Source organism: Centruroides vittatus, unplaced genomic scaffold (assembly GCF_030686945.1).
Source record: "Centruroides vittatus isolate TY-2023 unplaced genomic scaffold, ASM3068694v2 contig_1215, whole genome shotgun sequence".
In the NCBI taxonomy this organism is placed as follows: domain Eukaryota; kingdom Metazoa; phylum Arthropoda; class Arachnida; order Scorpiones; family Buthidae; genus Centruroides; species Centruroides vittatus.
Window position 1 is genome coordinate 1633140 of NW_027120777.1, and position 18047 is coordinate 1651186.

An 18047-nucleotide genomic window follows, 5' to 3' on the forward strand; every position below is an offset into this window, starting at 1 on the left:
AATTAATAATAATTTTTATTTAATAAAATATTTGATAGTAAAACGCATAGATTAAAATTTAATCTAACAAATGTACTGTACGTACTGTAATTATGTTTTTTTTTTTTTTATTTATTAACAATCTGCTGATACATCATTGAGCATATGTTGCAATCAATTTAACTATAGTACTCAATATAAAGAAACTTTTTCATATTTATAAAACTACTATTTACTTAAATTTAAATAACAGAAACATTTTTAAAACAATTTAATTTACCTGTTAATTTTAAACAAGATTATAAATAATTGTAATTTATTTTCCACAAATGGAATATAATATATAAAATATTTGATTAAACAAATGTTAAATGCATATAATTACTTTTTTCAAAAATAAATTTTTATTCTCCATAAGTTATTCACCTATCTAAAATTATTTTCACTGACCTTTAAGTTAACAATTTTTTTTTTCTAATTTAATAATGATGGAGGTTGCTTTTAAATCTAATACTAAGGACTGGAGTAAAGACATTTAAACCCATTTATCAAGTATAAAAACCATTTAAACTGAGAAAAATATTTTTTGTTTCTAAAACACAAAAACATTAGAGTATATAATATATATATATAGATATATAATAGATTAAATTAAAAAAACATACACAAAATAACTATATTTTTGTATATATGTAGGTGTATATACACTGTGTATATAAGATCATACGGACCTAGAGATAAAGATGCGATAATTTATATATGTGTGTACGATGTAAAAACAAGATAAAAATAAGGAAAAAAAATATTATGTATACATTAAATAATGGAGATGAAAATACAGTAAGAAATTGTACGCGTGTAAGTGTAAGTATTAACAGAAGAAGGAGGTAGAAAAGTCGTAAATCAGGAGAAATTGTCTATAACATAGCGTGCACATATAAAACAACCCGTCCGCCAAGTTTATTGAACTCGTCACGTCTGCTTCTCTTCCTCGGTATATTGTATACGGTGTAGACGGATATATCAGAAAGCAGAAGAAACTAGACCAATCTTGAATGACAAAGAATCCCCCGTAGAGACCCCTCTTCCCCATCTCTATTATATTCTCCTCTCATCCGGACTACTTGACGGCGCGGATGTTGCAAACGTCATCCGTCGGTTAGTGAGAAACGATCCTTGCGCACTATTCCCGAATGGCGACGAGTGTTGTTGTTTGAAGGGGAAAAAGGTCCGAGAATCGAACCCGCAAACGTCCTAAGATGACGTCGATTCTTCCGTTTACTCCACCGGTCGTCAAACGGCTCTTGGGTTGGAAGAAAGGTGAAGGAGAAGATAAGTGGAGTGAGAAAGCGGTTAAAAGTTTAGTCAAGAAGTTGAAGAAAACTGGAGGATTGGAGGAACTGGAGAAATCCATCACCACACAGGACGTCAAAACCAAATGCATTACCATCCCCAGGTAGTTAGGCCTATGCTTTACTTATCCTTCCCTCTTTCATTCAATTCTCTATAATATCTTATATATCATTCGTTATATAACTTGCTTATGAAGTGTCTTTATAATAATAAACCAGTTTTAATATTTATAAGGAAAAAAAAAAGTAATAAAAATTAACTTTTTAATTAGTTTAATGTGTATATAAAATGACCCTTATCTATTTTGTACATCCAAATATTTATGCAGTTTTGATTATATCAAATACCAATTGTTACCGTTATATATTGATTTGTCACTTTAACCAAAGGTGATTCAATCATGCTTACTTTCCTTCTAAACAAATTTTTAAATATGTTAATGCTTTCTTTTCCATCTTTGTTACACAATTGATTCTTTGATTTATATTAATATATTTGAATTTAGTACACAAATAAAAAGACACGAAATATCTGTGAGGAAACGATTCAATAGGCGTATTCGTAAAATATCTACTGAAATGTTAAATTAGAGAGAACCGTATTTAAAAAACTTATTATTTAACCGATCAAATCGCTTCTTTCGATTATAACTGTACTAATTTATGTAAAAAATCTTTTATTTTTGCTATAAATAATATATCTTGTTAACTATCTTATATAAGAAAGTTTAAAAGAATTTCTTATTACTTATAAATAATAACTAGAACACAACAATTTACACTTTACAATAATAGTAATTAATTTCATTTCTATTAATTATATAAAACTGAATTTTTTTCCCCCTAAAACTATACTTTTAAAGAATATAAAAATGGGAAATTGCTGATATTGCAAGTACAGTAGATATTTTTAAAATTAAAGCCATTTGACTATTATCTAAATTGAATCTGGTTGATATGAGAAAATTTAATTTATTAACTTTAATATTATCATAAAACAACAATATATAATTATTTTTTTTTAAAATAACAGACTACTTATAATTCTTTCCAATTAAACTTTTAAAAATATATATATAAATATGGTCTTCTTATTAATGTAAACATCTTTGATTCAGGAAATTACATCTTACATCAAAGAATTGATTATATCACAAAGAAAAAAATAAATAAACCAGTTAACATATTTGAAAATGTATTTAAGAAGAAAATAAGCATCATTTAATCACTTTTGATTAAAATGACAAATCAATGTAACAATAACAATTGATATTTGATATATTATAAAAGCCTGTATAAATTTCTTTACTTTCGCATTTTAAATTAAGTATTAAATTTGTATTTAATACTAAAAAATAGACATTTTTCGAAGGAAAAATATCTGATAAGTGTGTTTATCAAATATACGTCATTTATACAATATACATAAAAAGACAGTTTTCAAAATTTGATACTTCACTTATCGAGAAACATATCGCTATTTTGTTTTTCAATTTCTATTATGGCCCGATGTTTACATTTGCGAAAAAAATTCGTGTTTTTTTCATTCATTTGATGTTTACATTGTTTTGTATGTTGATGGATGGATGCCCCATGCCCTAGACACAAAGTTGGCTGCTTCAAAAACAAAAATAATTTTGTCTTATTTTGGAATAATTATAGAAGATATTTTTTTAAAAAAATGAGAAAAAATTTAGATAATTTTGTATAATAATGAGGCTATTTATGCACTGTACGTACAACAACTTAAATAACCTATATTTTTAGAGTAATATGTATTATAAATACCATTATATCATATTCTGTATATATATAATCATTTTTTAAGATGTTTAAACATAATTATTAAGTTACAGCCTAAGACTTAGATTGAATGTTTGGTGGCAAGAAAAAAAAAGGCAGAGAGGAGTGTTTCGTATTTTGTATGTTTACATCTAATTGGATGTTTATCGTGGTTTGAAAGCCATATTACTGGGTGCATAATGGTATTATTTATATGATGTAATTAAAGCACTTCAGAAATTTATAATTGAATAAAAGAAAAACTGGTTGTTTTAAAAAGACATCTTGTAAATAAATTGTTGATAAAAGAAAATTAAGTGTTAGGAATAACATATTTTCGGTAAGATTTGTATTGTCGTAATTCTCTAAATTTATTGTTGTAAGTTAAATTTAAATATTTAAGTATGATGCAGTTCTGTTTATAAAATTCTTAAGATATAATATTTAATATAAACTGTAGCTAAATTTCTAAATTTTACTTGTAATATAATATAATTATAATCAAGATAGCATCATCATTTGTCAGATAAAATGAATTTTGATAGTTTATTTTCTATAAGAACTAAAGAGATTTGTATACCTTTTTTGTACTTTTCCAGTAAGTTTAATTAATCATTGATTTACTTTTCTGTTCACCAAAAATCTTCCATTAGAAGTATGTAATGATGACGACAATTTTTTACATGCAATGATGATAAATCTAAATATCTTAATGTGCTTTTTTAACTTGAAATCTATCAGTGAATAAGTTATATTGAATGCTTGGTCCAGAATAAGCATAAAAATATTTATTTGTTTTTATTATCTAATAGGGTAAGAGTTATTTTCAAAATTAAAATTATATCTTAGATCTTACATGCTAATTGAAGAAACTTTCTATTCCTTCCTTAACTCCTTAGCTGGATTATTAATATTGTAAATATGTACAATTATTTCTTTCAAAAATGCATTATATTATTATAAAAAATGAAGCATGTTTTATTTATTTTTCAGTTTCTAATATTTTAAATATATAATATTCATTTGAAGTATTGTGATAAATTATATGAAGTGTAAAATATGTAACTTGATATTTTTGCATTGCTGACTATATTATAGGATAATGAAAATATTCTGATTTTTTTTTTTTTTTATGTATATCTGGAATATCTTCTCACCAGTGCTTATTAAGATAAAATATATATACTTTGTTTCCTTAATTAATAAGCAGCGGTGAAAAGATTTATTATAAATATGGTACTAGGGTATAATATAATTTTAAAATGGTACCAAGTTTTATTAATTGAGACAAAGAGTTAGCAAAGTCTCTTCTATGAGGCTTACAGAATTGTGTTAATTCTCAAAATTTGTTTGATCGATTTTGATAAAACTTTGCCATTTTCCATTAATTGTTATGAGGAATCCAAAAATGTAACAAGGGTCCATTTAAATGTAAAAAATAGGAATCCATGACTTCGTTTTCGATATACAGAGGTATTAAAGTGACAATGTCCTTTCTCTCTAATGCGACTAAGCGTGTCTAATGGAATTTAGGCCTGGGGGTCAAAGATAAAAACAGCATTGCATGTGCCTAATGGAAAATAGGCACAAAAAACGAAAAAACACAAGAACAAAGCAATTGATAGCAATTGCTTTGTTCTTGAATCACTTCTCCCTGTCAGCCAATGCAAGAATTGTCTCTCTCTCGTGGCTGGCAGGTACGAGGATAGCGTTTTTCGTGCCTAATAAGTAACTTCTTTCCCTCTCCACCTCAGTTCTATCATGATATGACAAAGTCACGTGATGTCTTAGTTATAAAGACATTTAGGCTATAATGCTGGGTAAGAAGCAAAGAAAATTTGCAAGCAAGCTTCTAAGATTGAAATAACAATATGTATCTGGAAGAATATCATATAGCCTACTATGCAGCACAGGGGCTGTGCTGCATAGTGCCAAAATTACAACTTGATGATATTTTTATTTAAATGGCAATAAAAACCCTGTCTGCTTATTTTGACATTCAGCATAAAATTGAATCACAAAGCATGCTTTAGGAAAAATATCCAAATATCAAGCTCCTGTGTGATGGGAGTTCCATGTACCATACACCTAATGATTTTGTGACATCACGTGGAAAGTTCAGGTGGGAAAGTGGGAAATGACATTAAGAACTGTTATTGTGCAATGTCGACCAGAATTTCCAGATTGGGGATTTTTATCGACTGACAGAAAATTTGGGAAATTTTTTGGAGTAACATTTTTTCTACTTTGATCTTTTTTCAGTTAAAACAAAAATTTAGACATGACAGGACATGTGAAATACTGTTTAAATGTTGTGATTGAATGTATTATTTGGAATTATTCATCAAAAAATTATTCAAAAATAATTCCTATTTCTAAGTGACAGCCTAACATGTTATTTTTGCTTTCCAGACTCCAAACTGATAAGGCTACCAGAACTTGCATTAATAAGTAAATAAAACTGGTGGCAATAAATAGTTTGAAGTGGCATAAAAAATTTAAAACTGGCAAAATGGTTGGCATTTTATTTAAATTTTACAAAACATAAATTCAACATTTTTATAATAATTCACTTAATTCATAACTGTTGAAGTATATCATTCAATCACCTATATACAATCTTGTACAGCATCAAAAACAAACATTTTATTAAACTGGAAAAACTAAGGTTTTTAGCCATAGTTAATGAATTTCATCAAGTTGATGTTAAAAAATTCAAACATTACAAATACAACGAAAATAGAACAGGATTATATATGAATACTGAACATGTTTAAATATAAAAAATAAAACATTCTACAATCTGCTACATCAGTGTGACATGCATAAAAAACTAAACAATGAAAAATAGTAATGAAAGTTACATTGCATTATGTTGTGTAGACCTCAAACTAGGATTTCCAAGCACTTGTTATATATTTAGGTCTTTGTAGTTGACAGCATTTCTCTTATGCATTGATTTATAGATTTCAAAGTCCTTGACATGTGCTTGACTGTGCATGTTTCTTATGTGCTGGCAATCATCAAGCATATCAGAAACAAGTACCACCTTATAGGCACATATGCTTGGTAATGTAATAATTGTGTTTGTTTACCATTTACCATCTTCATCGGGGACTGTTTAAATATTGCTGATGAAGATATAGTTCTGACACAGGACAGGTACAGACTGAAAATGTTTGTAGAACTTGAACAGAACACAAACAGCAACTTCAAAATCAGTTAGGTAACTACTATTTAATAGTTACCTAATTGATTTTGAAGTTGCTATTTGTGTTCTCTTCTTATATACTGTCCATTAAATAATGGAAAAATTTTTATTTTTTGTCTTTTATTTTTTTGTGCATTGATGTTAGAGCAGCAGTTGTAGAATGTTTTAATTTTTATATTTAAACATGTTTGGCATTCGTATGTATTTCTGTTAGTACTTGTAAATGTTTGATTTTTGGATCATCAACCTGATGATCATTAAATATGACTAAAAACATTTGTTTATTTCCAGTTTAATAAATTTTTTGCTGCTGTACAAGATTGTATATAGATGATTGAGGAATAATCATTTCATATGGTCTATTGTTAATATTTTATGTTTAATAATAATAAATGTTTTTCAATTAAAAGTTATCTGTGAATCAAAGCAAAACAAATATTTAGTATGAAATTAAGAATATTAATGCCTTTTACAAAATAAACAAGTAAAATGGCAAAGCCATTTTTGGGACGAGACTATGTCTCAGGGAGCGCGAGCAACACATGTGCAAATTCAAACTTGCGCCTGTTTGTAGAAATAGTCTCAGCATTTTGTATTTTCTTTTAACCCAGTTCTTGGTTCCCTGACTACCTACAAGTCTGGTTTATTTTATGTGTGCGTGATTTGGGCACCAAATACTCTGTGCCAAATTGCAACTCCTGACATGTACTCCTTTGGATGCAGCCGTTGACAGCAGCACGATTTTAGAGACGAGACATAGTCTTGTCAAAAAATACTTGAAGAACCATTAACAAGAATTCCCATACAAGTGTACCTTGCAAGAAATTTAAGGTGCATTACTCTTATGGGTGTTTTCAGGAAATTTTATTTATTATTTTTACTTTTTTTAGACCTAGCATTATTACATGCTTAATAAATGATATTGTAAATATGTTTTACGACTTTCATATGCCATGGGGAAAAAGTAGTAATTTGCTTAAGATGATATTCACTCTACGGAAATGTTCAGGAAGCTAACCTGCCATATTGGTGAGGTATACCTGTAACTAGCTTATTAATATTCTTATTAATGTTAATTGTTTTTTCTTTTTTGTGCTTTATTTGAGTATATCATAAACTAAAATAGATTCTTCTATTTTATCAGTTTCAAGAATTTTCTTCATCCTTGGGAATTTTTATAGAACAGTGTTGATGAAATTTAGTTTATTCCTTTTTTCGGATGTTAAAGCTTATACAGGTTGTATTCAAGTTATAAAAAATAGACTGTTCCCTAACACACTTTATGTATGTCATGTTTCCCATTTGAAGCCTAGCCTACCTTAGAGTACCTTTACATAACCTAAGTCTTTGTTGCAAACACAAATATAACAAAATTACACAAATAATGTTGAATTGGGAAGATGTAGCAGCCTTTTTGGTCTGCAATTTGAAAAAATTGTAGATGTATAAATTCCCACTGTCATCTGTCTTCCTTGATCTTGAGAATGGAGTTAGATAGATGAAAAATGAGATCAGATATGGAAACCTTAAGAGCTTAAACATTAAAATGTTTATTGCAGTTATTTTTTTTTCAAAGCAGTCACTTATTTTACTTTTTTCTACATAGTTCTATCTTTTAACTTTGGTAAATTCCTGGCTTGCTTGATTGTCACAATAGTTGAAAATTTGCTTCAAGTTGCACTTCTAACCATGTCTGTACTGTTTCTAATCCATCAGACACTTTTCTGTGCCAGTTTTGTGCCATATTTCTGTGTACATAACTTGTGTACAGAAATATGACACAGGTAGTTTTTTAAACTAGTGGATGGTAACTCTTAAGTCATTTTTCAATAGACTGTGGCAGACAATATTGCTCCACTAGTTTTGTACAAGATTATATTGCATGATTCCATCACATAAATCTGAAAATGTCCATATGTTAAATATCATTGTATTATTAAATTTTTGACAAAGAAGAAAGTAAAAACAACTGAAATTTTTGCCAGTCCACTTATACACAATTCAGAGAAGTCATTTTGTCTTGAGAAAATGCTTAAAAATAGCATAAAGATGTTTTTCAAGAGACATGAAAAAGTTTTGAAATTTTCCCCTGCTTTCTCCAATAACAGTTGTCATTTTAAGTAAAAATCCAATATAGGTACGTGGCCGACGCTATTTACATTTAATAAAAATATAAATATGACTTTTACAAAGAAATAACTTTGCATGTTGTCCTCCTTTTTCACCGTTTGCACCATCAGTAGTCCTTGAACAATTCACACAAATTTCGGAGACGACCTTCCTTTGTAGGCTGCTGCCTCCGCAAAAGAATGTAAAACAGGTAAAGCGTCCTCTGGTGCTAATGCCACAATTGTAAAAATTACATTTTAAGTAAAAATCCAGTGGCTATACAGTTAGCACAAAAACATTTTCTTTAACCATCAACTGTTCTGATCATTCAACAGTTTTGAAACACCAATGTACATTTTTGTGTCCACAGTTCACTTTTAGATTCATTTGTTCTCATTGTTAGTTTCAAATAATAGTTTCTTTCATTTGAAAGAGATAGTCTAACAATGACAAACGAAATAAATCTATATTCATTTACTTATATTTGCTATTGATCGATATTTATTTTGACATGCTTGTTCCTCATTTATATTTATTGTAATAAACTGACATGTTTATTACATTACAATAATTGAGAGAGTTAGGAATATTATTATAATAATGTTCTGATTTCCTCAAAGGCATTTATGTAGAAGTTACCTTACTAAATGTGCAATTTCTATAACCATTTTAATGTAGAATACAACTAGAATTTCCAGATTTGTCTGGATTTCTAAGGACACGTAAGTGATCAAAGTTATCATACTAACTTTTACCCCATCCTATCCCATTCGAAAAAAGTAAAATTAATAATTTTTTGGTTAATAACTAAACATTACTATTCAACGAAACTCACTCAGCAAATAATAAACTACACCACAACACCTTAAGTTACTGAGAAAAATTTATTAAAATGTAACTAACATTTTCGATTTGGCCAATTTGGTGTTGTGGTATAGTCTAAACATCACTGTTAATATTTTTTTATATTGGTTTTATATATTTGCAAATTTTAATCTAATTTAAAATTTAAAATATTTAATGGTAAAGTATAGATTTTTTGGTGGGAAGGATATGGATTGATATTTAAGGATAGGCATATGCTTGTGTGAAAATCCATTACTGCCATTATGAAATACAGGCATTAAAAATAAAAAACAAATTACATTCTTTCTCATTTTAATGAAGAACAAGGACATTTTATCTAAAGTAAAGGATATCTAACAACTCTATATTCTAAATAAGGAGCAACTTTATTTATTGATGTTTTACTAAACATATGTTGAACAATTTAAAACTTTACAAGTGCTTTCAACAGCTTTTATGTCTGTTGTAATAGGGAAATTTTTGACAACAGCAGACAGTCCTAAATAGAAATCTGGATTAAGTCTGATTAAGAATAATAATTTTTTTTTTTTTTGTAAAATGATTTAATGAATAAAAAAATATTCTATTATTAGTCTGGAATGAAATTTTTATTTGCTTGAGAATTATAAAAGTATCTCATAATACCAATAAATAAATTATTTGAATTATTAGTTACACATTTTAATAATAATCATATCTTTGCATTAATTCAGCAAGTAATTTCTTATCTAAACTAATATTTTCAACCCAGTTTATAGGTCATCACTAAGTTCAATCATAATAAGAAGAAATAATTTGTTAGCTGATAAGCGTGATTTATACAAGTTACCTGCTGGATTAATGTAAAGTTGTGATTATTATTATTTTATTCCTAATTTCCAGCATAAATTTGTTTCATTTCTTATTGGGCTGCAATTTGAAAAAATTGTAGATCTATAAATTCCCACTGTCACCCATCCTTCCTTAATCTTGAGAATGGAGTTAGATAGATGAAAGTCATGACCAGATATGGAAAGATTATGGACAGGCAACCCCAATTAACTATATACAAACTTTCCCTTGAAATGCGTTAGATAGATGACCAGCAAGACTGTATTGTTAAAGGAAAAGGCATTTGTATGTTGTACAGGGGTGAGACACTACTAATTTGAGTGGAGAGCATATATTTTAAATTGAATAAATTAAAAATATGGTTAAAAATTGCAGGCTAGCATTGTGACGATGTCTTAATAAAATAATTGCTCATTCTTATATATCTGATTAAAAATTTAATATATGAATTATTTTAACACCCATTTAAAGTAAAAATTCAAAAACTTACATATCTAATTATATCTATATTCCAGATAATTCAAATTCAGTCAAAAATTCTTGTGTTTATTTTTACTTAAGTTTTATTTTAGTGTCAGGATATATTAGAGTATTGTTGTCAGAATTTTGGCATATCAAGATTTTGAACTATGGTTCCTATCTTGTTATATCTGATTACATTGCTTTGACTTTCTTAAAGATTAAGGATAATGTAGTTACGTTATTATTCTGAAATTAAATGTTGATTGTGATAGACTTCAGATTGCTGTCTGACATATACCTATTGTTTTGGTATTGTTTCCTCCAGTGATTTTATTCAATAATTGATGATAATTTTGATATATATTGACATATATCAAAATTATCATCAATTCAAATATATATTAACAATATTTTATATATATTTATTAACAATTTATTTCTATATTTATATAACAATTTATTTATTTATTTTTTAATTTATAAATTTTATGCAAATATTTATTAACAATTTATTTCTATGACATTCTCATTGTAATTGAAAAGATTTTGTAGACTAGTTGTTAACATTTTAAATTATATTAATATTTTGTTGTTGACATTTATCATATGATAAACATGAAGATAGATTTTCACATATCTTAAATTATGTAATCCTTTAATTTTATTTTTGCTTTTAAAAACAAATGGCATGAATTGATTGAATTGCACAAATTTGATTTTTGCTCCAATAATAATAGTAGATTGATAAATAAGTATTGTATTCATCCTTGTGTGAGAAATCATTGTCATCATGTATCAACACTTCTTTCAAGATTCTATTTATTTTCCTAATTAATCAAGTTGCAGTAAGACCCTGCTTAATGCTGATTCAATATAATATGGTCTGCTTGAAGCCTTAAAGAAAAAGCTCAAAATTTATGCTGATTCAAATTATCACCATATTTCATCGTTTTCTATATAATACGATTATTCCCAAACACAAACCAGTCAGCAAAAGGTGTCAATTCATTGTAGCACTGTACTTTTCTTAAATCTATGCTTGTTTTGTGCACTTTTGGAAAAAATATAACATCATGGATGCCATAGGCAATATTGGCTTTGCTTGGCAGGAATTAACTGATAAATGCATGAACAAAGTGTGGAAGAAGTTAAGGCTGAAAGTATCCAATAATTCTCAGCGAGAAGAGTCTACTGCTGTATCGTTAGGTTGACCAAGTTGTCAGCCTGATTGATACAGCAGGACTAGGAGATGTAGACGAGCAGGATATTGAGGAGTTATTACGGGTTTCTGGTGAGAGCCGTATCAACCATGACCTTCAAGAACTGGCAGAACAAGGAATTCGTGTAGAACTGGAAAATAGTGATTATGAAAACGAAGAACTCAAAGCATTTCTCTACAGATTTCCTTAGTAAAAGTTTGGTAACGATAACTGAAATTGTTGATCAAATTGTAGCGAATGATCCAGATTTTGAAAGGAGTGCAAAAGCGAGACGAAGCATTTTGGATGCAATCTTCCGCTACTGATATTTTCTTAAGGAAAGAAAAAGAAAGCAACAAATGAAACTACACAACTTTATCACAAAAAACAAGAATTTCAGAAGAGCTAGGGACCTTCATTGCAAAAATGAACTTTATATTTCTGTGTGTATGTTTGTGTTATTTAACATATATTAGCGAAGTTGAGGCCAAAGTTTTAAATGCAAAAATGTGTACGTTGGATGTTCAGCGCCACTTTCCTGTAGCCTAGAAATTTGACAATGGCATTTGGAATGTCGAGCACTGATTCCACTGACTTTCCAAATGCCATTGTCAAACTTCTAGGCTTATAGGAAAGCGGCGCTGAACATCTGACGTACACGTTTTCGCGTTTAAAACTTTGGCCTCAACCTCGCTATTATTATGCAAATTACTATAAAAATAACTTTAAATTAAAGTAAAATCTGTTTGTTTGGTCACGTGTTTCCCTTTCCCTATTTACTCTGTTAAAATGACCTCATTTAATGCTGTTTTGTTTAGCATTTTGTCGTCTAGCAGCGTTAAGCGGGGTCCTACTGTATTTTTAATCTGATCCCTAATCTTCTGTCTCTTCTTACACAATTATTCATTCTGTTTTCAAATCAAACTTTTGCTAGTTATTTGAGATGATTTGCTATTGGTGCAACTGTGGCATGTTTAATATCACAACAATGGCATGCCTGTCATTCCTAGGCAGATATGTCAGTGGGTCACAGAACTGTCCTTCCTTAATCTTGAGAACAGAGTTAGATAGATGAAAGTCAAGACCAGATATAGAAAGATTATGGGCAGGAGGCCCAAAATGATAGGCCTCTTTCAACAACCAATGGGTAGAACAACAAGCCCTATTCTGTGACTGCCACTTTCCTTCAGACTTGTCTCCATTGAATTTTTTCCTCTCGTTATCTGAAAGCATCGGTGTGTGATGCATAGGTACCCAGCAGTCCTGCATGATGTTGACAAGCTGGAAAGACAGATACAAGAAGCATGTATGATAGTGATGCCAGGTAAGATAAATGCCACATTCTCAATCATTTACATCTTTGTATTTCTGCTGAAGGCCATCATTTTCAACATATACTATAGCAAAATAAAGTTGTTTTTGTATTAATTTATGAAATATTAGTTTTATATATTATAGTCAGAGATTCTTTGCATGTTATGCTAAATATTCATAAAATGATTCATTCCATTACCTTTGATTTCAGGAGAGATGAAAAAATATATGTATTGCCTTGAAACTACTAAATGATTTACATGTCTCTTTTTTTGAATAAATTAATTTATTTTATTATAAATATTGCATAGAGAACTAATGCACCATATGCATTTCTGGAAAGATCTCTTTTATGCCCAAATAAATATTAAAATGAACCCTGTATAACCCTATATAATCATATAATACATAATTCATAAGTAAACTTTTAAGATAATTCAAGAAAACTTCAAAATAAAACTTTATTCCAACTTTATAGTATAGATGATTTATTTTTATGTAAGTTTAAAAATCAGTAGCAGTTATACAGTTTATTCTTAAAGTTTGCCCATTAGCAATATATTTTTTTGATTTGTGATTGCTTTTTCTACTTAATAAATTTTTAACCATAAAACTACTGATTAAGACACTAACTGCAGAGGGTATCTCTTATTGACTTTTCTCATTGAAATGTGAAATGTAGCACCAGCTTTGAATTATTCAGATTTATACTAAAATATTTGAATTAATCATATTTTTTAACACTAATTGAAATGAAAATTTCAATAACCAAGTTGTGAATTAGCCAATAATTTGATGATAAAATTCAAATTAATCAGATTTGACTGTGTAAATATATATTTTCTATATATCCATTATATTGAGATTTTTAATTTTTGATTATTCTTTACAAAATAAACTTCCCTAATAATTTGAGAGATTTGAACATAATTACTTGCTACTAATTAAATTTTAATTTGGCTCTCCAATAAAGCAGGAATTCACTAATTATAGAAATTGATGATTACATCTTATCTTGGTTATAATCTATAACATACCTCTCTAGTTAAAAATAACATTCATCATTTTCAAATGGTATGAGAAACTTTTAGGAGACAAAATGATAAAAAAACAGTTTTGAGTGAAAAAATTGACACATTTTAAATGATATGTATTCTTTTTAAAATCATTTGATAAATTAATTAACAAACTACAGTAGTTCTTAAACTTTAGTTTTTATTATTGACAAACAGAATATTTATTCAAATATTACAAACATATTAAACAGCTTTTTCTTTTTAAATATTATAGTAGAATTTTATAATACAGTAAAGTCTACAAAAAAATTCTGTAATAATTTTTTTATTTAGATATATAGTTATACTTTGTGGATCCTTTTCCTGTTTGAGTTCTCTTTTTGTGTGATTTTGAAGTTTCATGACCCTACATTTCGACATCTACATTTTATTTAAAAAAAATTAATTGAATTCTCAATTTAAATCTTGCTCTTCCTTTACTCACAATGATGGCGTGTCAATTTTAGCATGCAGTACAGAATGCAATGAATAAGGCTGAGCAATAGACTTGCCAACTCAAGTTGTTGGATAGTGTAGAGTTTTACAGTAAGTGTATTGTTAATGGCAATTACTTTATCTACTGCTAATTTACATCTGGTACTATAATCATTCCTGCAGAAAGCCATGTGGACCATGATGCCACTCCAAACTCATCTCCAATTCACATAGCTCTTTAAACATGAGATATATGGAACTACAAATATTTATCCACGTTAAAATTTTTTATTTATTTAACTGTTTTTATAGTTTTTTAATAAAATTATTGTTGTAATTATTCATATATTTACACTCTGTCAACAAAGATGAACTTTTCAAAATCATTTTGATTAGTAATTAGTCAGTGTTGTTGACATTTAAGACATATGACTTGATAATTATAATGCTAGTAGCTATAATGTAAACATGCTTCATCACTTTAAAGTAGATTTTCATGAATAAAATAATTATATATGATTTAAGATGATCTTCCTAGCTTCAAAATGTAATGTTTTTTTATTTACTCGCAACATTATTGCTTTCTGCCATTATTATTAAATGCTTTTATTTAACTTACTTTGTATTTTTCCTTAAATCTTTTAATTTAAATTTCATCCACTTGTAATTAAGATGGCTGAAATTTTGAACACACACACAAGTCTGATGACAATGCACTTTAATGATGTTTTAGGGGTGACCCACCCCACCTCCTTTCCCATCCAGAATCTGGAATTTAAATAAGGGCTATGATTAGGATTGCTGAAATTCTATGATTGAATGTTAAAGGATACTTAAAAATGATTAATGCTACCATTTTCCAACTTTCATTTCAAGGTATCCATTCCAAAAAAGTAAAATTGAATGACTTGTTTTAGTAAACATTGTTTATTTTTTTAAGTTCATATTTAAAAATTATTCTTCTAATATTGACTATAAATATAGTTTATTTAGCAAAATTTAGTTTAATTTAGAATATATAGCCTCAGTGACAGATTAAGACCTTCAGGAGTCAAAGGCAAACAAAATTTGGACTACTCTACATAATTTGGATTATTCTTGCATATTTATTACTATTATTTGTTTTTTATAAACAGATAACATTTAATTGTAGCTATAAAATTATTTATAAATTGTGATGTACAATTTCAATAGTAAAATTCTTTTAATTTTTCCAATTTTTGTTCCTGAAACCCGGGACCTCTAAACTTGCCATTTTGAAACTAATCCTCCAATTTTTATCCTCCTTTTATTTTTATCTCTTCTTTCTGTTTAGAAATTTATAACAATCATCAAATATAAACATCTCAAAGCTTGATGATTATATTAAAGCCAAACGATTACCAGATTAAATTGGGCTATATTACCAGTACAGTGGGTGATTGGTTAACGAACAGTTTGGATAATGAACACTTTTGCAAAAGATTTTCATGTACGGACAATGAGCTCATGTTTGGATAATGAACACTTCACAGAACATACAGAAAAAGAAGCAACATAAAATAGTGAATACTGATTGGTCTTTCCTTATCTCCAAGTGACAATTCGAAACTTTTTAGAGCTCTGGAGATGTCGACATCGACGCTCAAACCAATACCGATCACATAGTATTCCTCTGAATTTTGAAACTCTCCCTTGTAATTCCAGCTTTTTGTTTACCTTTCTGACAAATAATTTTTTATAGTCTTTGTGAGACTGTTGGGCGGGTACTCATTAAGTTTTGCATCGGTTCTTATTTACGAATGGCAAAAGTTTAACTGTCCATTTAGATATTCATTAATGTTTTAATACCAAATTTCAAATTTCATCCAGGCCTTGCATTTAAATAATTTTTTTGTGCATTAGTTGATTTCTGTTCTCTGAATTGTTGTAAGTGCTTTTCTGAACTTATTATTTAAAAAAAAAAACTTATAATATTCTGGAGCATAAAAAGAGTGGAGTGTCAAGAACTGTGCTCACTGTAGAAACCAAGCAAGATATACTAGCCAAGGTAAAGAGTGGGCAGATGATGTCTGATGTCGCTAGGCAGTATGTATGGCTTGAACAGATCTACAGTAAACACAATCTTAGCTATGAAAGATATATCAAGAAGTCTCGAGCAATTAAAGATCTTTTGAGAAAGTGGGAGGATGTCAGAACAACAGGCATCCAAATGGCATCCAAACCAGAATGAGGTTAATAGGCTTGGAGATCACTACAATTACAATGCTATTAATTACTTCCAAAAAATCCTGAAGAATAGAGAAAAGCAATCGACATTGGACAGATTCTTTAACCCCCACAAACAGAAAAAACATCTAATAAAGATGCAAGACTGTGTGTATATATGTATTTTTATTATTACATATGTACTTACTTACCACATTTATTTATTTTATTTTATTTTTTTTGGATTCTCCAGAACGAATTAATCAAATTCCCATAAAAACCTATGGTAAATCGATAATCGTTTTGATCGAACAATTTGGATAGCAAACAAAGTCTTGGAACAGCTTATGTTCGTTAACTGATCACCCACTGTACTAATAATTATTAAGTTCCAAGTAATTTGACACTAGAGGTAAGCATTAGGTGCTATCTCTTATCAAATTTAATAATTATAATTAAATTAATATTTGTTAAATAATTCAGAAAATTCTGGAAAAGAAAATTGGCCCAAAGTAGGACTCAAACCCGAAACTGCTACTTACCTACTTAGCATAATTGGCAACACATCTACAATGTAAGCAGCAGTTGTGGATTCAAGTCCTGCTCCAGGCCGATTTTTTTCTTCCAAAATATTTATTAAATACTAATTATAGTTATTAAATTTAATAAGAGATGGCACCTAACATCTACTTCTGTGCCATATTACTTGGGATTTAATAATTATTAGTAGTAATATTGTAGCCTGATTTAATCCAGTAAATTTTTAGCTTTTATATAACAATCATCATTGAAAAGAGTAAAAAAAATACATGATATCAAGTGCATAGCTAATTTTTTAAAAAGATCAATGTAGCTATTTTTGAAACTATGCACCTCAATTAAATCTACAGTGTACTTTGTCTAATATAACCTTAATCTTTCCAGTTAATCACTTTCACATTTATTCTAACGTTTTCGACCTACCCTGGGTCATCTTCAGGAAATCGTTGTAATAAAATAAATAAACGTGCAGAATTGGAACGTTCAAATTGAATGCAGTCCGATTCAAATTACTGTGAAACGGTTAAGTTTGCTGATGGAACAATTCTCTCGTGCTATGATGACGATATGGCGCGTGAGAAGATCTCGGTGTAAATTTACTGCATAATCGTTAAAATTAATGCTTTACGACTCAAATACCGTGTGTTTTCCCTTCATAACAGTATTTCCACGCTTGTGAAATGCTAGCTGCATCTTTATAGTTAATGCACGTGTTTTTCAATCCAGCCTTGTAAATTTCTAGTGT

The 18047-nt window shown here is 28.6% G+C and overlaps 1 protein-coding gene across 1 annotated transcript in view; it reads left to right on the forward strand.

Moving 5' to 3' along the window:
* The first annotated feature begins 1138 nt into the window (after positions 1 to 1138).
* Smox (Smad on X) overlaps positions 1139 to 18047 on the forward strand; it is a 66019-nt gene continuing 49110 nt past the window's right edge. Inside the window, exon 1 of the mRNA XM_067284692.1 lies at positions 1139 to 1435. Coding sequence (XP_067140793.1) covers positions 1239 to 1435 — 197 coding nt within the window. The 5' untranslated portion in view covers positions 1139 to 1238. The remainder of the gene's footprint in view (positions 1436 to 18047) is intronic.